We start from the raw sequence: 21,926 nt of genomic DNA, 5'->3' as shown, positions 1-21,926 counted from the left end.
TTCTCTGACATATTTCACTTAGCGTAATACTCACTAGCTCCATCTGTGTTGTTGCAAATGGCAAGATTTCATTCTTTTTTATGGTTGAGTAATATTCCATTGCACGTATGTAGCACGTCTTCTTTATCCACTCATCTCCCTGTGGACACTTGGGCTGCTTCCATAATTTGGCTATTGTGAATGATGCTGCTATAAACATAGGGGTGCCAAGAGTGTCAAAGTGAATCTCAAATTACCCCACAGAATTTTAGGAACTTCAGAAGCTGGTACAAAAGTTCAACGTGAGTTGAAGTGCAAAGAATGATTTTGGTGAGGAGGATAGTTATAGGGCTGTGCTGCATTGTAAGTGGCTGAAGACTTACGTCCCACCTGCCCCAGGGCGGCTATGTCTACTTCAGGACCACACGGCCCTTGTGTAAGTGCTCATGGTGGTCATGCACAAGGAGCTTTCGGGTACAGAAAATGCATTTCGTGTATACGGATTTTTGCCATAACTGCTATGCTCAGGAAATCCCCGAGAATCACAGAGCCCCTGTCTGTGAGGTTGTCTCCACAACCAGTGGCCAATCCCTGGCTCCCAGTCCGAGGGCATCGGTCATTCTGTTTTCTGAGTGATCTTTGGTGATCTTTATCTCTTCTTAGAATTTCGTTTGAGAAAAAGACAGAAGTACCTTTTAATTTGGACTGAGATTAGATTACAGGCTGGCCTGTTTGCATTGTCTTCTGTGCCTTATTTGGATAGTTGCTAAGGAAACTGGGGAGTAGTCTTCCCCTGGTTCTTCACCTGGTTTTAGAAATGACTCTCTTATCGTCAGGATTTTACTTTTATCCACACTTATGCTCTTAATGTTTTTTTCTTGAGATCTTTTACTCCATAGAGTATACTCTTTGGTACACCTCACCTTAGGTCCTCCTAAGCTAGGCTTTTTCTCTAAAAGCAATATTGAGGTACTTGTCTTGGAGAGCTGTGGCCTCACATCTGGGGCAGCCTAATCAACGGAGGGTGCCGCGGGCCCGGCTGCCGGTGGCTGAGTCAACAGAGGTGTGATGGCTTTATGTGCCATTCTTCCCTCCCCTTTACTGCTATCTCTGCAAGATACCATGTATGACTTGTGGTATTTACGTTCTTGGAGATAAAAAAAAAAAAACAACAATTGACGTCTTTTGTCCCATTCTAATCTTCTCTGCTTCCGGAATTAATCGATGACATCATTTTGCAGAATCAGAGAAAGATCTTCGATACATTGGCAAAATTTTGGATGGATTTTCCTTGGCTTCTAAACCCTTATCGTCTAAAAAAGTAAGGAAAACAATTTTGTTTATTTATTTATTTTATGCTTTAGTACTTAAAATATTCACTGCTAGGTAACCTGAGTTATTATGTTAACAACTGAAAAGTAAGTGAATTCTGTTTTCAGAAAGCAACAGCATAATTATCAGTGATTGTCCAGCAAAACACATTCTGCATTAGAAATGTCAGTAACCACTTTGTATCCAAAATATCTAACTGCTAATCTTTTTTTTAAAGATTTTTTAACATTTATTTTTTGAGAGAGAGACAGAGTGTTGAGTGGGAGAGGGGCAGAAAGAGAGGGAGACACAGAATCTGAAGCAGGGTCCAGGCTCTGAGCTGTCAGTACAGAGCCCAGTGCTGGGCTTAAATCCACGAATCGTGAGATCATGTACCTGAGTGGAAGTCGTTGGATACTTAACCAACGGAGCCACCCAGACACCCCTTTTTAATTTTTTTTAATGTTTATTTCTGAGAGAGAGAGACAGGGACAGAGACAGAGCACAAGCAAGGGAGGGGCAGAGAGAGAGGGAGACAGGAATCTGAACCAGGGTCCAGGTTCTGAGCTGTCAGCACAGAGCCCTATGTGGGGCTTGAACCCATGAACTGTGAGATCATGACCTGAGTCAAGGTCGGATGCTTAACTGTCTGAGCCATCCAGGTACCCCTAAATTGCTAATCTTTAAACAAAATTTTTTAATGTCTATTTATTTTTGAGGGAAAGAGACAGAGTGTGAGTGGGGGAGGGGCAGAGAGGGAGGGAGACACAGAATCCAAAGCAGGCTCCAGACTCTGAGCTTTTAGCACAGAGCCCGACGTGGAGCTCGAACTCATAAACCACAAGATCATGACCTGAGCTGAAGTCTGATGCTCAACTGACTGAGCCACCCAGGTGCCCCTAAATTGCTAAGTTTTTAAATCCAAGTTTTAAGTAAATGGTTATTTCCATTAAAAAAAAGAATTACATTAGAAACTGGTGGGAAAATGGAATTGGTATAATTCCAAGGGCAATGTAACTTAAGGAAAAGTAGAAAATTTTAAGAAGTCAGAAAAGCCCCCATTGCTGCCTCCTCCTGAGTGCAGGGAAGAGTGTTGGCTGGTGTGGACAGGGTTCCTCGAACTCCTTGTCTGGGCAAGCAGAAGGAAGAGAGGCTGTGTGCATGCGGGTCAGGTCCCATGGAGAACTCCACATGCCTTTCCAGATAGTCCTGTTTTTTCGTGAGGTCATTGTGCAGCTTGGGCCAAGTGGTAATTTGTCTCTGACCCCCATCAGAGCCACGTGCCCACAGGCGGGCATCACTGGGTGATGGTGCTGGCAGCTCAGGTGAGGCTCCTGGCCATTCGCCTTGTTGGCATCCCTTTTTTAGATTGTTCCATCCTTTAATTTGCTCTCTGTTTTTGTATTCAGCAAACGTCTGTTAAGTACCTCTGTGGCTTGGCCCGTGGTTCTTCAGAAGAGGGGAGGCCAGGGGCAGTGCCGCCCGAAACACCACATTTGGTGTTACAGCAGCTTTGATTTGTTTAGTCGCGAAAATGTTATAACAGCGAGCAGAATATATTCAGAACAGCTTTGGGCACATGGTAAACTGATACTATTACCAGAAATGTCAAGTAACGTCAAAGGACGATGCTAGTTTTTTACATGTATGAGAGCATAAAAAAGGCTGAGAAGTACTCGCTTGACTCAGGGCTTGAGGACTCACTTCCTCCAGGACTAAGTCCTGGCCCCCAAGGACAGCCTATTCCCGTGGGGGTGCCAGACGCACAGATTCACTGCAGTGAGGCAGAGGGCTGTATGTGGGGAGACAGACATCGGGGGTTCCTGAGGTGCAGCTTGCTGGAATAGCGCTCCGCGTGGGAACAGTTCAGAGAAGGGCGATGTTCACCTAGCCTTTCACAGGCAAGTATTCTACATATGGGCTCAAAACCCAGCCTCTTTATCCAGAGGCCAAACAGAACGTGATTTAGCAGAGGGAGTGGGATGCTTTGAATCCAGTGGAGGATATTAATAAGAGTTGTGGCCACGCACCCCCTCCCCTTTCTGCCATGCTCCTCTGGATCGGGTGTCGCGGCCTCATAAGAGTGTTTGCCGACTGATCTGGGAGTCCGTATGTTCAGAGGAGGTGGTTGGGCTGAGGCGATAAACAGTGAGATGTCCTGGCAGTGACACTAGCATTCTGCTGCAGACTGTCACTGTGCCGGGTGCTTCCCTAGGCTGCGTGCTTCAGCCACCTGGGCTGCTTGGGAGACCCCGCCTGGCGCCAGCTTTGTGGGGTGGGATGCGGACGTCACTGTTGTCAAACCCTCTGTGAGCCCCGGAGCCACAGCCGGAGAGCATTCGGTGCTTCACTGGTTACGGAGCTCAGGGTTTCAAGTAGCGGAAAAAATCTAGAAAATGGCTTAAATGAGACTGTCCATAAATACATGTTTGTTAGACTCAGAGCAAGGGAGACCTTTCTGTGCAGTAATTTAAAAGTGCGGTATAGGGGCACCTGGGTGGCTCGGTCGGTTAAGCATCCGACTTCGGCTCAGGTCATGATCTCACTGTCCGTGAGTTCGAGCCCCGCGTCGGGCTCTGTGCTGACAGCTTAGAGCCTGGAGCCTGTTTCAGATTCCGTGTCTCCCTCTCTCTCTGCCCCTCCCCTGCTCATGCTCTGTCTCTCTCTGTCTCAAAAATAAATAAAAGTTAAAAAAAATTAAAAAAAAAAATAAAAGTGCGGTATACTTTCTTTTAATGTATCTGTTCTATCATCATCAGTGCCTGAATTTCTCAGATATATTTCAATTTCAATTCAGTCAGCTTTTGAATTAAAAATACCTCAGATCAAAAAAGTAAGTCCTGAAACTCTACTTTGGAACTGAAATGTAACCAGAAAAATAATTCTGAATGGAAAAATAACTTATTTAAAGTAATTATGTCTTTTCTAAGCCTTGAGTCGAACTTTTCTAAGTTTTCTAATTTATAGTAGGCCAGTTCTGCATGTGGGCAGATACGTTGCGTTACCTACTGTCATCTTTCTTGTCACATGACGCATGCATATTGGCATCTGTCTGCAGAAGTGGGCAGGGGTAACATTCAGGATGTGTGGCCATTGGAACAGTAGAGTCCCGGTGACCCTCCAGATCCAGAATGGATGTTGGCTAGACATCTGGAGAGGCTGTTCCCAGTGCGACCCTCCTGCTGGATGTTGGCCAGGCAAGGGCAGGGTTCACAACACTCATGGGTTATGGGTTCTCTTGGGTAAGTCAAACATGGTCATCTTACAGCCTGTCTTTTCTGAGTTTTGTGGGGTTTTTTTGTTTTTTTTTTGTTTTTTAAGACTTACCCACCACCTGAATTGCCGAGAGACTATCGACCGGTACATTATTTCAGACCTGTGGTAGCTGCAACCTCAGAGAACACCCACTTAGTCCAGGTATTGTCAGAGTCAGCTGGGAAGCCAATGCCTGACCCAGGGACACACAGTAGGCACCAGCTGAATGCCTCCAAGCGGGCGGAGTTGCTGGGAGAAACACCCATTCAAGGTACGCGCCACAGAGATTAAGAACATTACATTGATAGTAATTGGCGTTATCACAATCAAAACGGAAAGTTGTTTTCTCAGTGACACTTGGTACATGACTGAGTATTCCCACACTGTGAGAACAAAATTGTTCCTTGTGAGCAGCACACATAGCAGTGTGCGTATCCTTTATTTCTTAAGACTTGTTTTCTAACACAAGTTTGGGTTGTGCCATTGAAATCGCAGCTCTTGTCTTAAGCTCAGTGGTTTTCAGACTTGTAATAATTGTCCAGGAATGTGGTGCAGATCAGGGACGCCGGTGCCCTCGCTGTCCCTGCACAGCCTGAGAATGTGTGATTTTTTTCCTCAGGGGAAAGGGGACTGTAGCTCTTTCCCGAAAGCCTAAAAGGGACGAGTGCATCTGAAAGTGTGGACAAGTGTGGAGAATCCCCTCTAGGCTGGCCCAGAAAGACCCACTGTGAGAGGTGAACTGGGACTTGCCATTCGGGAGCCCAATAGATACATCAAATATAACAGACCAGAGCGGAAGTCTTGGTTCCCCACTTCCTTTTCCAGGCCCGCTCTTCCTCCGGTCTTCCCCTTGTCAGTGAATGATGCCACTAGTGATCTGCTGCTTAGACCAGAACGTAGGAATCCTGATTCCTGCCCACCCACGTCCATCAGCAGGTCCTTTCAGCGCTGTCCCCAACACACTGGGGACGCCATCATGTCTCTGCCTTTCGGCTGCTTCCAGCCTGGAGTGAGCGCCCACCCTCTTTCGCCCAGACTATTGCAGAGCCTCATTATCAGCCTCCTTTTTTCTTCCCATCTGCAGTCCCTTCCCCTCAACAGCAGCCGGACGAACCGAATGATATCACTGCCCTTCTTTAAACAGTCCAGTACTTCTCACACTGAAGACAAATGCAGACTCCCCACCAGGCTACGGGATCCAGTCGTGCCTTCTTTTCAAGCCATATCTACTCTCCCTGAACCCCCTGAGTCTAGCCTTGTGATCCTGCCTCCCTCCCTCTGACCCTGCCCACCGCGACGTGCCACATCGGGGCCTTGATGTTCGCCATCTCCTCTGCCTCTGCTCTTCCCTTCTACTTCGGCTTCTTTTACTTAACTCACCACAAATATTATCTCTTTGGAGGCACCTTCCGGGCTTCCCCTGCCCCCTCACATATGCTAGTGATTCCCTGCTCCCCCTCCCAGCCCTCACCTCTAGGCCCCCTCAGTCATGTCAACCTGTTTCCTTCATGGTCTTCCTCTCGTAGCCATCCTCTGGTGTTGCTGACTTTGGGTTTCTCTAATTTCCATGCCCCCATGTAGGGGAGCGGGACTTTGTCTCCGGTGTCCTCCCGGCCCAGGACAGTGCTCAGTGGGTGCTATGACAGGAGTGAATGCCGCAGGGGCAGCTGGCTCTGAACCAGGGCTTGTGCCCGGTGGGACTGTGGAGGTGGTGGCCTCCTCAGGCTGGAGGTCCGGAGCCCGGGATGTCAGCTTCCTTGTTCTAGGACCACTCACTCACCTGATAAACATCCAAGTATTGACCTCCATTTTTGCCAACTGTAAAATAGGAGTCATGTTATTTTCACTGTCTAGTTCCCAGGGATAATACGAGTACAGATGAAAAACTAAGATACTCTAATTATGTACATTTGTGATATTGAACATGTACGTACCACAGAAATGTCACTGTGGTTGTCTTAGGGTACTTTTCATCTCTTCCATATTACTGTTTTTTTTAGGTTCATCTACTTCAGTGTTAGAGTTTCTGTCCCAAAAAGATAAAGAGAGAATCAGAGAAATGAAGCAGGCAACTGACCTTAAAGCAGCTCAACTCAAGGCCAGGAGTCTGGCCCAGAAGGCCTCAAGCAGCAGACCCCAGCCTTCCTCTCCGGACGTGGGTTCCTGCTCGTGGCACATGGCATTGAGTGGTGGGACAGCTGCCACGAGAGCCAGCAACTTCAAACCTTTCGCGAAAGATCCAGAAAAGCAAAAACGATATGAAGAGTTTTTAGTACATATGAAACGGGGTCAGAAAGGTGGGTGCTGGGCCTGGGTCTCCCACCTCTCAGCCAGCGGAAACAGTTTTGCCGTTCTGGCCCTTGTCCCAGATTGAAAGTTGAAGTACCCCACTCCGCCGGTGTTTTGCTTTGTCCTGCTGCAAACAGTGCAAAGATTTTAGTGCCTGGCTCTTGACCTCAGAAAGTAGGAGCAAGCAGCTTGTGTTTCTCCATATCTCAGGTCCCAAAGATAGCTGTTGACGTAGAGAACATGGCTTGGCAGTGGCAACTGCTAAACTACAGACCATTTACTGTGTGCAGATGCCTGCCTTCTGTAAGTGTTGCATTTCACACCAAGAGAACAAGGTCATCTCCCACTTTGTCTTAAAATCCTAATCATCCAGCCCTAAATCATGGCCTAAAATTTGATTTAAAAAGGTAGTTGGCTGTTGAACCATTACAAGGGGGGAAAAATCACTCTGTGATCTACGGAGTAAATACAGCCAGACTGAGGAGAGGGATTACGGTTATTCATAGCAGTTCTCGTGAGCGTCGTCAGCAAATCGGAGGGGTCGGTTTTCGAAAGCAGACCTAAGAACCCACCCCCAGTGTTTATTTATGAAATTAAAAAAACCCAAAAGTTAGAAAAAGGAGTGTTTTTCTGCCAAGACTTAGGAATATAGTTAGGATGAACTTATCACTGTCCCGGAGTGGTAGCAAGTTCCTGGCTTCAAAGATTGTTTTGTCTTGTCTTGTTTTATTTTGTTTTGTTTTGTTTTGTTTTGAGAGAGAAAGAGAGAGGGCGCAAGTGAGCAAAGGGCAGAGAGGGCGGGGAGGCAGAGAGAGAGGACATAGCTGGGTTCACCCAAAGCGGGGCTCATGTTCACCCGAAGTGGAGCCTGAGCTCACCTGATGCGGGACTGAAACTCACGAAACTTGAGATCGTGAGCTGAGTCAAAGTCAGATGCTTGACCGACTGAGCCACCAAGGCGCCCCTGGCTTCGAAGATTTAACTGAGCATGAGTCCCAAAATGTTTTTCTCTGTTCTGTGTGGTAGACAGAATTCAATAAAAGCATCATGTTGAGGGGGAGACGATATAACCTGACAGGTACTCCCCGCCATGCTCTTACAAACCAGGGTACAGATTTGTGGCCTCTCTGGTAAAATCTACAGAGACACAGTGGGACCCACTGGGTGTTCTTCTCTAAGCCCTACGTTTTTCCTAAGAGTGAAGCAGGTTCTCATTCCTTGTACCGTAGATGCCCTGGAACGTTGTCTGGACCCCAGTATGACAGAATGGGAGCGAGGCCGCGAGCGGGATGAGTTTGCTCGGGCAGCTCTGCTGTATGTGTCTTCCCATTCGACCTTGTCCTCGAGGTTCACACATGCCAAGGAGGAGGACGATTCAGATCAAGTGGAAGTCCCTCGAGACCAAGAGGTCTGTCGCCATCACATCCCTACCTGATGAATTGTAAAATTCAAACAAATGTTTTAGATCCCTCAGTGGAATGATCAGAATACACGTGGCATTATAGAATAAGAATGATTTATGCCTTTAGCACAGTGGCGCAGCATAAGCACCGTTTGGAAATTTTGGAAGGTTGCTTGAAAGCTTTTCAGTGAAAGAGCACTCAGGGCGGTGGTGTGACCGCTTGATGAAACAGAATGAATGTCTTTTCCCAGAATGATGTCAATGACAAGCAGTCGGCTGTGAGGATGAAGATGTTCGGGAAGCTTACCAGAGACACATTTGAGTGGCATCCTGACAAGCTGCTGTGTAAGAGGTTTAATGTCCCTGACCCTTATCCAGAGTAAGTTGGATAAATCTGTCCTCACATCAGTACTCCTTCCCCCATATTAAAGTTAACTCTCCCCCTAACCTACTCATATAAATTCCCTTTTTCTAGATGAATTTACTTGTAAATGCTTGGAGTTGCAGATTTTGCAGATTTAACTTCCATTAATTTGTTACTAAAAATAATAATAATAATAATAATAAGCAAACATCCAGAAAGCAGACTTTATTCTCTACCAAAGATGTGAAACTCAGATATGTCAAGTTACAAAAACTTAATGCTGGTCTGATTTGCCACCTTTTTAATAATCACATATAGTTTACATTTAGAATATTACTTACACTAATTCTTTATACAAGTTCGACACTTTCGTTGAATCTGAGGTTTTGTCAGAAAATTTAAGTATATTTTTAGCAGTGGAGCTTTTCCTTCATGGGAATACATTTTCAAAGTTAAATTCTAGCTCTTACTATAATAAGGGAAACCTCGTGGGCCCTAACATCAGCCATTCCAAATTCTTAAACTGCTTGGAGAAGCACAATCACCTTCAGGGGCCTCTTAGCAAAGAGAAGAGCTAGTGGTGAAAAACACAAGATGGAAAACTTCACACGAACTAGATGTTATCCTCACAGTTGTTATTTGAAATTACATATATGTGTTTTCTTTTCACCCTGCAGTTCAACTTTGGTTGGCTTACCAAGAGTGAAACGTGACAAATACTCAGTCTTCAACTTTCTGACACTCCCAGAGACTGCTTCCTCACCTGCAACTCAAGCAGCGAGTGAAAAAGGGCCGCAACACCAAGGTCCTGACAGTGAGTGGGGCTTCCTCGGGCCCATGGCTGACCATGGTTTCAACCCTGATCCTGTTGGAAAGTCTCCTGGGTACACACGGTGTGAGCTCTCCCTCCATTAAGGGAATCGCTCATATGAACACATTAGCTCGTGTTGTAAGAGTCCAGACGTATACTGTTTGGGGTTGGGGCTCTGCCTCAGCACCTGCCATGTTCCCGACACGTTGCACCATGCCTGGCCCACAGTAGGTCTGCTGGTATTCTTGAATGAATGAAAGAGCTGGAATGGAGAGCTTGCCTTTTACTTGCCACATTCTGATATCACGTCTATGTCCTCCCACCTTTCAGAATCACGAAAACCATCACGATGGGATACATCTAAACAAGAAAAGAAAGAAGATTCCATTAGTGAATTTTTAAGTTTGGCTAGATCAAAAGTTGGCCCACCTACACAAGAGTCCAGCCCTTTAGTCATCAAAGAGGAAGAACATGTGACGGAGTCACTCTCAGATAAGGTATCTGGGGCTTCCAGGTTCTCTTTGCCAGGCTGACTGGGGCGTTTGCCTTTCTCTGTGATGGTGCTTTGTCATCACTTGATAGGAGGGGTCTGCCAGCTTTCTGAGAAGGGCCAGATAGTAAATATTTTAGTCTTTGTGGGCCATATAGTCTCTATTGCAGCCACTCAACTCTGCTGTCAAATGGGAAAGAAATCACAGGCAATATGGAAAAAAATTGGGTTCATCTGTGTTCCAATAAAACTTTATTTACAAGGCAGACAGTGGGTTGGATTTGGCCCAGAGGCTGTAGTTGCCAGCACCTGCTCTACACTGCAGTAGTTTCAATCATGTCTTTGATCATATGAGGAAAGGTGTGAACTTCTTTGCCAGGGATGGCTTTCACTTAGCATCAGCCATTGAAATAAAATTCACTGTGTTTTCTTTTGTGGGGAGTGTAAACAAAATATCCATTGGCTTTGTAAAAAATTGCTGGTCTAATAGTTGAAAGTTGAATTTAATAAAAAGTTAGTTTTACTTCTTTTTTTTAAAAAAAGAAATCAGTCAAGTATGGACATCTCGCTTAATAAAAACTTACTTTACAGAAACTGTAAAGGAACTTACTTTCTTAGAACATTAATCTATAAGCTAGGAAATAGCACTGCAGATCTTTAGAGAGTTTGAGTGTTTTGTGTTGCCTTTTTTTTTTTCTTTCTCTGGAATTATCAAAAAGTTGGTTTTATTTCTGATAGCCTCATTTAAAATTATCTTTTAAAGGAACATGCATTAAAATGTGCAGTTTGGTGAGTTTTTATACAGATACAGATTTGTGGAACCACGCCACAATCAGGATGCAAAATGGTACCGTCACCCCAAAAAACTCCCTCATGCTGTCCCTTTCTAGTCATACCCTCCCCTCCCTGCAAAACCCCCATCAACCATTGATCTCTTCTCTGTATCTATAGTTTTGTTCTTTTCAAAATATTACGTAAATGGAATCAGACAATATACATATATAACTTTTTGAGACTCATACCTTTGAGATTCATCAGTATCATATTATCTTTTTATTTCATAATTTTATTAGTGTTTTATTATTTTTTATTTTAGAGAGAGAGCACGAGCGGGAAGAAGGGCAGAGAGAGAGAGAGAAAGAGAGAGAGAATCTTAAGCAGGTTCCACACTCAGCACAGAGCCCAACAAGGGCTCCCCACCACCCTGGGACCCCACGACCCTGGGATCATGACCTGAGCCGAAGTAAAGAGTCAGAGACTCAACCGCCTGAGCCACCCAGGCGCCCCCCATTTTTTTTAAGTTTGTTTATTTAGAGAGTGTGAGTGGGGAGGGACAGAGAGAGAGAGAAGTCCATGTAGGCTCCTCACCGTCAGCCCAGAACCCGATGCCGGACTTGAACTCACAAGCTGTGAGATCATGACCTGGCCAAAGTTGGACACTTAACCGACTGAGCCACCCAGGCGCCCCATTAACTCTATTTTGTTAATGATTGCTCTATCATATACATGCTTATTTTCTCACAGTTTAATTGGAATTGATATTTTACCACGTCAAGTGGAATATAGAATCTCTACCACTCTGTAGGTCCCTTCACTCTCCAGCTTTATGATGTTGCCTTATGTATTATGTGCACATGCGCTGAAAACCTCATGAGACAGTGTTTTAATTTTTGCTTCCACTTGTTGGACATGTTTAAAGAACTGGTGAGATGACAGTCCGTTTTATTTACTTGGATATTTACCATTGCTGTTGCTCTTTCTTCCTTCCTGAAGTGCCAGCTCTCCCTCCTATCATTCCCTCTGTCTGAGGGATTCCCCTTACTTAGCAGTTCTTTTAGAGAAGTTCTAACTCGAGAGGGCAGTTCTCTTAATTTTCCTTCATCTGAGAATGTGTGTGTGTTTTTTTAAATATTTTTTAACGTTTAGTTATTTTTGAGACAGAGAGAGACAGAGCATGAACAGGGGAGGGGCAGAGAGAGAGGGAGACACGGAATCTGAAACAGGCTCCAGGCTCTGAGCGGTCAGCACAGAGCCCAACGTGGGGCTCGAACTCACAGACCGCGAGATCATGACCTGAGCTGAAGTCGGACGCTTAACGGACCGAGCCACCCAGGCGCCCCTGAGAATGTGTGTTTTATCTGCATTCCTAAATGGTGTTTTTGCCAGATACAGAATTCTGGGTCAACAGGACTTTCCTTTTAACCCTTTACGAATGTTGTACCACTTCCCTGTGGCCTTCCTGCTTGACGATGAGAAATTTAGTTATTCAACGTGTTCCCCTCCTTAGAATGATGTGATTTTTCCTCTGGCTGCTCAAGATTTGTACTTTGTCCTTGGTTTTTGCTGTTTGGTTATGATGTATGAGTGTGGGTTTCCTCAAGATTCTTTTGTTTGGGGTTTTGCTGAACTTCCTGAATCTTGTTTTTCACCAGATCTGGGACGTTTTCAGCCATTATTTTCTCTGCTCCACACTCTCACTCCCCTCCTGTGACTCTGATGACATAAATGTTACACTTTTTGATATTGGCCCACAGGCCTCTTTTTGGTCTCTTTTTCTCTCTCTATTTAAATCAGATCATTTCTATTGATCTGCCATCAAGTTCATTGACTCTTTCTTCTGTCATGTCTGTTCCGCTGTTATTTTGAGCCCATCTAGTGAATTTCTTATTTTGGTTATTGTATTTTTCATTTCTAAAATCCTCATTTGGTTCTCCTTTATATCTTTTCTTTATTCGCTGAGACCTTTTCATCTTTCCGTCTGTTTGGCCGTATTCTTGGAGCATGCTTATAATAGCTGCTTTAAAGTCTGCCACATAATTCCAACATTTTTATCATGTTGGGGTTAGCGTCCATCAATTGTCTTTTGCCAGTTGAGGTTTTCCTGATTGGTTGTATACCAAGTAATTTTGGATTGCATCCTGGACATTTTGACATTTTGGACATTATGTTATAAGACCTTGGGTCTTGTTTGTTTGTTTATTTATTTTTTAATATATATAATTTATTGTCAAATTGGTTTCCATACAACAGCCAGTACTCATCCCAAGAGGTGCCCTCCTCAGTGCCTATCACCCCCTTTTCTCTCTCCCCCACCCCCCATCAACCCTCAGTTTGTTCTCAGTATTTTTTTTTATGAAATTTGTTGTCAAATTGGTTTCCATACAACACCCAGTGCTCATCCCAACAGCACCCATCAGTACCAACAGCATCCCTCAGTACCCATCACCCACCCACCCCTCCCTCCCACCCCCCCATCCACCCTCAGTTCTCAGTTTTTAGGAGTCTCTTATGTTTTGGCTCCCTCCCTCTCTAACCATTTTTTTTTCTTCCCCTCCCCCATGGTCTTCTGTTAAGTTTCTCAGGATCCACATAGGAGTGAAAACATATGGTATCTGTCTTTCTCTGCCTGACTTATTTCACTTAGCATAACACTCTCCAGTTCCGTTCACGTTGCTACAAAAGGCCAGATTTCATTCTTTCTCATTGCCAAGTAGTATTCCATTGTATATATAAACCACATCTTTATCCATTCATCAGTCGATGGACATTTAGGCTCTTTCCATTATTTGGCTACTGTTGAAAGTGCTGCTATAAACATTGGGGTACAAGTGCCCCTATGCATCAGCACTCCTGTATCCTTTGGGTCAATTCCTAGCAGTGCTATTGCCGGGTCATAGGGTAGGTCTATTTTTAATTTTTTGAGGAACCTCCATGCTGTTTTCCAGAGCGGCTGCACCAGTTTGCATTCCCACCTTAGGTCTTGTTTAAAATTGAGGGAGAATGGTGAAGGTTTGTTTTAGCAGACAATTGACCTAGTTAGGTTCAGGCCCCTGCCTTCATTAACCTCTAATTTTGGACCTCTGAAGGCTGATAGACTCTTGAAAACAGGACAGAAGCACTGTGCTGGTTCCAACTGCATTTTTGTGAGTCCTTTGCAATTCTGATTAATGACCTGTCTCCATGAGAACCTTCAGCTACTTCTACCAGTCAGCTCGCTCTGCAGTTGTTGAATCAGAAACATCACAAGAATAAATGCCATGTGAGTGGCCATTGTTTAGTTAGACCGTGTGTGGTATGGAGACCCATGTACCTGAGCATAAACATAAGAGTGTGTGTGTGTGTGTTTCTAGAACGTCTGACTCCCCTCACCTCTGCTTCTTCATTCCTGACTCATTTCATTGTTAATACAGAGTGTAAGCAAAGGTGTGGATTCACAGACTGAAGGAGAAGGGAGCCGCCCATCCATGGACTTATTTAAGGCCATCTTTGCCAGCTCCTCCGATGAGAAGTCCTCATCCTCTGAGGATGAGCAAGGCGACAGTGAGGATGATCAGGCAGGTACCGGGGAAGCTGACTTCAAAAGCTCCCAAGAAACTGACTCGGCAGAAACATCATCCGTGGCACGTGGTATGTCGCTACTTTAGATTTGGGGATCTAAAGGAGAAAATGAGGATGTGTCTAGAGAAGCTGCTTTTTTGTTTAGTGTGCAGTTTTAAACCAGGAGAATTAGCGGGCAGCGATGTTTTAATCTTGTATATTTTCAGTTGTGGATTTGGATGTAAATTTCTGGTGCATTTTTATGATAGTTATGTTTGATAATACCCTTTTTCCCACTTATCTTAGTTGAGAAGAATTAAAAAATAGTAGAATTTTTTGTTTAAAAAATAGCGTGTTTTTTTTTTTTTTTAATTGGTTGATGATGAGGTGCTAGGATTATTGGCAACTTTTGGTCCTGAAGTGTACAGGGCACTTCTGCCAGCCAGGAGTTTGGACGGGAAAGGAAGTCATTGGGCGCTTGTAAGAGTGGGAGGTTTTTCAGATGCTTGGGTGGGTGGACAGAATTTTCCATCTCAGCCTTTTGGCAGGGGGGGAGAGGGGTTTCTAGCCCCGACAGTGTGTGGTAGACTTGGGTATAAGTTTTGAGGGCCTTGAACCAAGAAGTTACATAGAGATCTAAAACATCGCTTATTCTTAGGCAGTTTGCAAATGCCTGTTTCCTATTTCTGTGGAAAAAGGTAACCAGCTTGTTTGTTATTACAAAGCGATATATACTTGAACTGTAAAAGTTTACAAATATAGAACTGTAGAAAGCCCAGGATCCTTGGAATCCCGCTTCCCCGAGATAAACATTGTCAATACTTTGATGCATGCTCTTCCAGGTTTTTTGCATTTTTCTTTCCTCTGTATGAAAACATAGTCATCTGTTTAAAAAATGGCATTACCAATGTGAACACGGTAGTGTGTTTGTATTCAGTTTTCCCCCTCTTTGATCATTTATTTTCAATGAAATTAAGCTTTCTGAGCTGGGACTGTCTTAGATCCCTGTTTGTAAGTTTTTCTTCTTCTCTGAGGATATCTTTCCTCGAGGACATCTTGCAACCCTTGAGGTCTCAGTGAGGTGACCTGGAGCGTGTGCTGTATATGCCCCTGTGTTGTCGCCACTGGTGCACTTGCTTGCAGGTGCCTCGTGCGACTGAATTCCCAGCTCAAATGTCCCCGAGGTTGGAGGTCAGGTTTGCCTACTGTATCCTCAGCAAAGTGGTAAAGAAAAGCTTACATTATCTGGTGACAACAGGTATTAATTAAAGATTCGAACAGGTTAATATTAGTAAAATGTTAATTAATACTAACATAAATAGACAAAATTAATACCCTGGTGTTTTTCAGCTAGCGAGCCGGTAGCCCAGGAGTCTGCACCTTCCTTTCCGATACAAAAGATGCAGATAGACGAAAGAGAAGCGTTCGGCCCACGGCTGCCTCCCGTCTTCTGCCCCAGTGAGTTGAGAGCTCCTTGGCTCACCTGTTTGCATCGGCACCAGCGTCTCCCCTGAGCTGTGACAGCTCTAACCGTGTTATCACTTCCGCCCATCTAGGCCAACACGAGGCTGACCAAATACCTACAGTTGACCTGTGAGCAAGGCGGGGTTTAGGGGCGCCAACACCATGCACAGTTGAAAATCTGCATATAGCTTTGTTCTCCCCCCAAAACTTAACTGTTAATACCCAACTGTGGCCCGGAAGCCTTACTGATGACATGAACAGTTGATTAACATTTATTATATATGTTATATGTATTATATCTTGTGTTCTCACAGTAAAGTAAGCTAGAGAAAAGCAACTGTTATTAAGAAAATCATAAGAGAAAACATGTTTACCGTACTGTACTGGATTTACTTAAAAAAAAAAAAACCCACCATGGTGGAGCTGCACGGCTCAAACTTGTGTTGTTTGAGATCAACTGTACATACGTTTGTTTCTGGTTTTTTTGTTCTTAGCTACATTTTGCATCTCATTACTTCCACCTAGTGCCTAAATGAGAATTGTTGCTTTACAGCCTGAGACCTTTAAACTTTTTTTTCCTTCAACTTTCCGTTATATATAATAGAGTCCCGAGTATCTCAAATGTTGTCACTTACAGAAATAAAAAAGTAAAAATCTAGGACACAGAGATGGGTGAGGAATTGTAGGGAAAAGGGTAGTCTGAGACTTTTTTCTGTGTTGGCTGATGTAGCAAATAAAGCAAAAGTAATTCTTTCAGAAGTAAACATAGTCCATCCTCCGTCCCCAGTATCGGTCAACAACTTCCATTCAGTGTCTTAAATGGACAGTTTTGTTAAAATGTTTAGACTGGATTATCATCTCCTTGAAGGCCAGGTTAACAAACATCTGATAACCTGGCCCAGGTATATAAATGACATAATTCTGTTATCTGCTTCATAGTTTCCTATAGCACCCACGTATAAACATTGGTTTGATTAATTAAGCCAGCTTTCAAAGAGGTGATAAAAAGTGTGATGTTTTGAAAAATTGAAATGAATGCATTTCTTATTTGCTTTAGTTCAGATCTCCAGCTTAAAGTAAGTGTATTGGAATTTAAGAGCAAAGTTATTTATTCCCATTTCCCAGACCGTCCTTGATATCCTTGTAATAGTTAATTACTTAATTTTGTCTGTGGGTTTTTGAGGGGGAATGGTTTTTCAAAAACAAGCACTTAAAAACAAAAGTTTGGAGAAGTCCGATTTTAAAATATCTGACCAAGCAATAGGACCAGAGAGTTACAGGCACCTGTTACCTAGATTTGGAAAATATCCGTTCTTCTGAATTCCCTTGAAACTTTTCTTTAGGTGGAAAAAATTGATTTTTGTTGGTTTGGTGACCTGGAGGTTGATGACCTATGAAAACATTTTGGTCAGAGTTTGGAGGTGGAGAATTTAAGTGTATGCTACTTGCTTGGTCCTTTTTAATGATTATGTACATTATGTTGTTTTCATGCTAATTTTCTAGGGTTTTTTTTCAACTTAGAAGATAAAACGCATATGTAATGTGCTTTAGTAAAGGGAGGATGATGTGAGGGGAGCTGACGTTTATGTGCCAGATTCTAGGCTACGGGATTCATGTGCACGGTTCCGTCCAATCCTCTGTGTCCCAGAGAGAGCAAGGATTCTTCCTGTCACTATTCATAGATGGGGAAACTGAGGCTTGGAGAGGTTGAGCAACGTGCGGAAGGTCAGGGAGGAGCTGGCGGCCAAGCTGAGGTTCAGACTCTGGTCTGTCTCCTGAGCTGCCTGAGGATGTTAAATTAAAACAGGCTTGTGCTTTTTCTCTCCCGACTCTATGTCCATCTGACTCATCTGGCAGATAAGGCTGTGGCAAGATACGGGTTGGCTCACACAAGTCTTGCGTTGAGGCTTCTGGCAGTTTCTAAATATAGAGCTACCAGGTGACAGGTAACCTGTTTGTCAGCGAGGCAGGGCAGGAGTCCCACCTTAATGTTAAACATTCCACCTACGTCACATTCCTTGTTCAACAATTTGGGCTTTATTTTCCCCAATAGTTCATGTGTTAACGTTTGTGTTTCAGATGTTCGTCAGAAACTTGAGGCACCTCAGAAAGAGAAACATAAAAAAAACAAAGAAAAACATAAGACCAAGAAAGAGCACAGACGGAGGAAAGAGAAGGTAAGTAACTTCCGGGCGTCTTGGACAGCGTGCAGGCTCTGATGTCCCTGCTTCTGTCATGCAGACAAGCCCCCAGGGGTGACAGGGGAAGCCAGGCAGGGAGAATATCTGGTGGCCGAGGTGGGGGCACACAGGCCTCTCTATACCTTGGCAGGAATGTGGACACTCATGTACGCCTTCAATTTGCAGGAACTTTGTTTTTCTTTCAGGCAGAATATTTTAATTATTCAGTTCTACTTTAAAAACATTTTATTTGTGAACATGAAAAGGTAGGAGGAAAGGACATTTAAATACTTGGGAGTAATGGTTGAATCTTAATAAAGTAGTGTTAATTGGTTACTCATTCAATATCAGATGAAGATATTCTTTTGAACGTTTTTCCTCAACTGCTCTGTCATCATTATGGATAGAGAGTTGGGTTCAAAGCTTGCTGTTGGAGGTCAAGGAACTTAGGAAGAGTAGCGCGTGCTTTCACTTTGACACCCCTGTCCCACCATCCGTGTGTTTTCAGCGATGGCACAGGCTTTTAATTCAGTTGATGTTAGTGTTGGGCCCCAGAGTGGTCAGGACAGTGGTGGAATTGAGAACAAATAGCTCCGTGATTGGCTGCCAGAAAGAAAGGATTCCTGAGCAGGGAAGATGATGAACATCCTCTTGTGTCACAGGGAAAAACTGGTGCTGCCAGGTTTGAAAACCAAATTCATTCATTTCTTACCAGTGTATCTGCTGTTCTCTGACCCTTCTACTGTTTTCTTCATTGTGCTTCTCATTGTGCCATCCTGATACGTAGTTTATCACATGTGCCTAACAACGTGGCCCCAGTCAGGTTCATGTGAGGTGGCAGGGGTCACCTTGATGACATGGTGAAGCACGGTTCATGAGCAAACAGCTGAGCAAGATTTCTTGAAACGCTTTTGGTGCAAAAAGGTGATTTTATTAAAGCACGGGGACAGGACCCAAGGCAGAAAGAGCTGCACCGGGGTTGTGAGAGTGACTGATTATATACTTTTAAGTAAGTTTCTAAGGAATTTGGAAGCAAGGCTTTCAGGACCTTGAGGGGCTAGCTGCTCTTAAGGTTACTTTTAGTCTTTAATCGAACATCAACGTGAAGGCACTAAGGCAGCCACGAGTTCCTCGAGGAAGGTCACACTCTGCACGTTTCTATCGGTGGTGCGTATCAATGGGCTGCAAGCTGTAAGGAGATTTCAATGAAGCTACGTTTCTCTTGCCTTTGTCTCCCTCGTCAACCTTGGAGGAGACAGATGGGGGCTAAGTGTCAAGATGGCATCCTGACCATGTCTGGTTCTGCCGTGTCTGTTGCCAGAGGGTCAGTTCAGAGTGTGTGCGTGCAGCTGTGTTGTCTGGTCTGTCCCATCGTAGACTGAAGCTCGCTCCAAATGAGATGTTTTGTCTTTGTTTTTGAATGACTCCGGCAACCAAATGCCTCCTTAGCCTGTCATTGTGCCCAGTCAGGGAGGGAAACACCCAGTTGTCCCCCCTCCCCCACCGCCCTTTTCTTTTTCAGAAAAAGAAACACCGGAAGCACAAACACAAAGGCAAGCAAAAGAATAAAAAACCAGAGAAGAGCAGTAGTTCTGAGAGTACAGACAGCAGCGACAGCCCGAGTGGTGAAGAAGGGACTGTAGACCTGTCACCCCAGGAACTGCTGAGAAGGTAGGCAGTGGGGGGCACTGGTTTTCAGAAACCTTCCAAGGCTTGTTGGAATCTCCGTGTATTTGCTGAGAGGCAAATGTCAGAAATGATCGATATGTATATCGAAAAAGAAAGAAAAAAGAAAGAAAGAAAACCAAGAAAGGTACTCAGGACCCCAGTGTGTTCCACTTCGGTGCATGGCCCTCCTAGGAGGGGACGGGTGGAGGGTGGCGCTGGGGGTTGTTGTGGTCCTATCTGGATGTCACAGTCTTCACTGCTGCACAGCCTGGCCCCCACGGAGCCAGGAAGGGGAAGTCCATCTGCGGGCCCAGGATGAAAGGGGAGGCACAGGTGAGCCCTGGCCATGTCAGCCCTACCTGCTGAACCAGCTCATTAAAGGAAGAGTAGCTCGGTCCTGTTCTTAGTCCCCATGCCTCCGAGGGCCTCCTCCTCCATTCTCTACTCTGGTTTCTTAGCCATTTGATGTTGTTCTACCCACCTGCATTAACTACTGTGGCCTTGTAGGTATATCTTGCTGTCTGGAAATACAAGTGCCACCCCCTTGTTCATTTCCATTTACTTCTTCAGAACAGACAGCAGATTCTCATGATTCAAAAATACAAAGATAAGCATTTCAGTTTAATCCCGAGCCTCCTGAAGTGGCTGTGCCAACTTACATTTCCCTCTCCTCCTGCATGCCGGCGTGATGGTAAGGTGCCCACACCACGGGCATTGCTCATTTCGTCCTCATGCACTCCAGCGAGGCAGACACGTGGGTCCCCTCATCTCCCAGGTGGGACGGCCAGGCCCAGGGAGGTTAGGTCACATGGCCACAGAACCTCACTCTTGAGGATTTGGGGCCATCTGATGAGTCATTCCTGCGGGGACACCCCTCAGTGCCCATCTGGAGGGCGTGGTGGGAGGGCGGGAGCAGGGCTTGCTGTGGGACACTGTGCAGCAATCAGAAAATGTGGGCAGAGAGCTGTGTGCTGATTGGCATCTAAAACTTACCATCAAGAGATCAAAAGCTGCAAAACGGTGTATCCAGGCAGTGCTGTTAATGTTAAAATGTCCTCTGGCCTTTGGATTTCCCTGTGTGTACATTTATGTACATCCTGGCACAGGAAGAGGGCTGGAGGGGTTCTTCCCACACCTGAGAGCACCTCTCTCCAAGGAAGGGAGGGTCAGAGGTGTGGAGTGCACTTAAATCTTCACTCTTGTGGTTGTTAAAGGTTTAGTCCCCCCGCTCCTCCCCACCGAGCCTCCTGGGTTCTAACCTTGGAGCCCCGAGGGCCCTCCACCCTTTGTGCCTCACCCCTGTCTTCTGCAAAGGACAGTGGGAGGCTCATGACCACAGGGGTCTCATTTGCATCCCCAGCACCTGGCATGGAGTGTCACTCTTGGTAAGGGCCCTGATGCTTTTCTGCTGTGACAGTGCCACTTGGTTCTGGGTGGAACCGTGGTCTGCCGCCTCCACCCCTTTCCCCTGAGACACCCCTCTCCGTCCTGTCTCTATCAGATTGTCTTGCCCATTCTAGAATTTCACAGACGTAGAATCATACAGCTAAGCAAACACCTTAGTGCACACACATACATATATGTGCACAGACCATCACCTTCCAGCTCCATGCATTCTCACCGCCTGATCAAGGGATACGCCAGCACCCCACAGCTGCTCGTGTCTCCTCCCACTTGGCATGCCTACCCGCATTCCCAGAGGTAGCCCCTCTTCTGTCACCGTTGGTTACTCTACTGCTTGGACTTTACTTAAAGGAACCACGTATGACTCTTGAATTGGTTTGTGAGAGTCCCCCATGTTATCAGCTGCAGCAGCTGGTTCGTCCTCATTGCCAGGGAGTATCCCTTTATGTGACCACACCAGAGCGTTCATCTCTTCTGTTGTTGCGGACATGTGGTTTTTCACTTTGGGGCTGTTGAGCAAGGATCTAGAGCCAGTGTGACCCAGCTGTAGTCAATGAACACCCTTGTGTGCATGAAGCTGAGATTTAAGACTGCCAGCTCAGGAGCCCTTGGCCCTAGAGCAAACATGGTTTTTTTTTCAGCTTCTTCCCAAAGGTCCTACAGGAGCTAGGTGAGTAGGATTAGAACTTGCTTTTATAAACAGGTCCTAATATGAGATGTGGAGACTGAGTCTCCCTGTGTGTTTGGGGGTGACAGAGAAGCATTTTTAAGAATGCAGATTAAACTGATGCTTCTAGGGGCGCCTGGGTGGTTCAGTCGGTTAAGCATCCGATTCTTGATTTCAGGTCAGGTTATGATCCCAGGGTCATGGGATCGAGCCCTGCATCAGGTTCCGAGCTGAGTGTGGAACCTGCTTAAGATTCTCCCTCTCTCCCTCCCTCGCTCTCTCTCTCCCTCCCTCTCTCCTGCTTGTGCTCTCTCTCTAATTAAAA

General features: G+C 45.1%; 1 protein-coding gene across 3 annotated transcripts in view; it reads left to right on the top strand.

The window, feature by feature from the left end:
* GPATCH1 (G-patch domain containing 1) overlaps window positions 1–21,926 on the top strand; it is a 40,108-nt gene that overhangs the window by 17,738 nt on the left and 444 nt on the right. For 2 of the 3 annotated variants that reach the window (XM_042919706.1, XM_042919704.1), the window contains 11 exons: window positions 1,221–1,300; window positions 4,612–4,816; window positions 6,546–6,842; window positions 8,064–8,242; window positions 8,488–8,615; window positions 9,278–9,414; window positions 9,742–9,908; window positions 14,092–14,308; window positions 15,569–15,676; window positions 17,762–17,859; window positions 19,385–19,533. In XM_042919706.1, the coding sequence (XP_042775640.1) occupies window positions 1,221–1,300; window positions 4,612–4,816; window positions 6,546–6,842; window positions 8,064–8,242; window positions 8,488–8,615; window positions 9,278–9,414; window positions 9,742–9,908; window positions 14,092–14,308; window positions 15,569–15,676; window positions 17,762–17,859; window positions 19,385–19,533 (1,765 nt within the window). The remainder of the gene's footprint in view (window positions 1–1,220; window positions 1,301–4,611; window positions 4,817–6,545; window positions 6,843–8,063; window positions 8,243–8,487; window positions 8,616–9,277; window positions 9,415–9,741; window positions 9,909–14,091; window positions 14,309–15,568; window positions 15,677–17,761; window positions 17,860–19,384; window positions 19,534–21,926) is intronic. The other variant, XM_042919705.1, reaches the window with a different exon arrangement.

The sequence above is a fragment of the Panthera leo genome, chromosome E2 (assembly GCF_018350215.1).
Source record: "Panthera leo isolate Ple1 chromosome E2, P.leo_Ple1_pat1.1, whole genome shotgun sequence".
NCBI lineage: Eukaryota > Metazoa > Chordata > Mammalia > Carnivora > Felidae > Panthera > Panthera leo.
The sequence above is the reverse complement of the archived record's forward strand: the minus strand, read 5'-3'. Positions and strand labels throughout refer to the sequence as shown.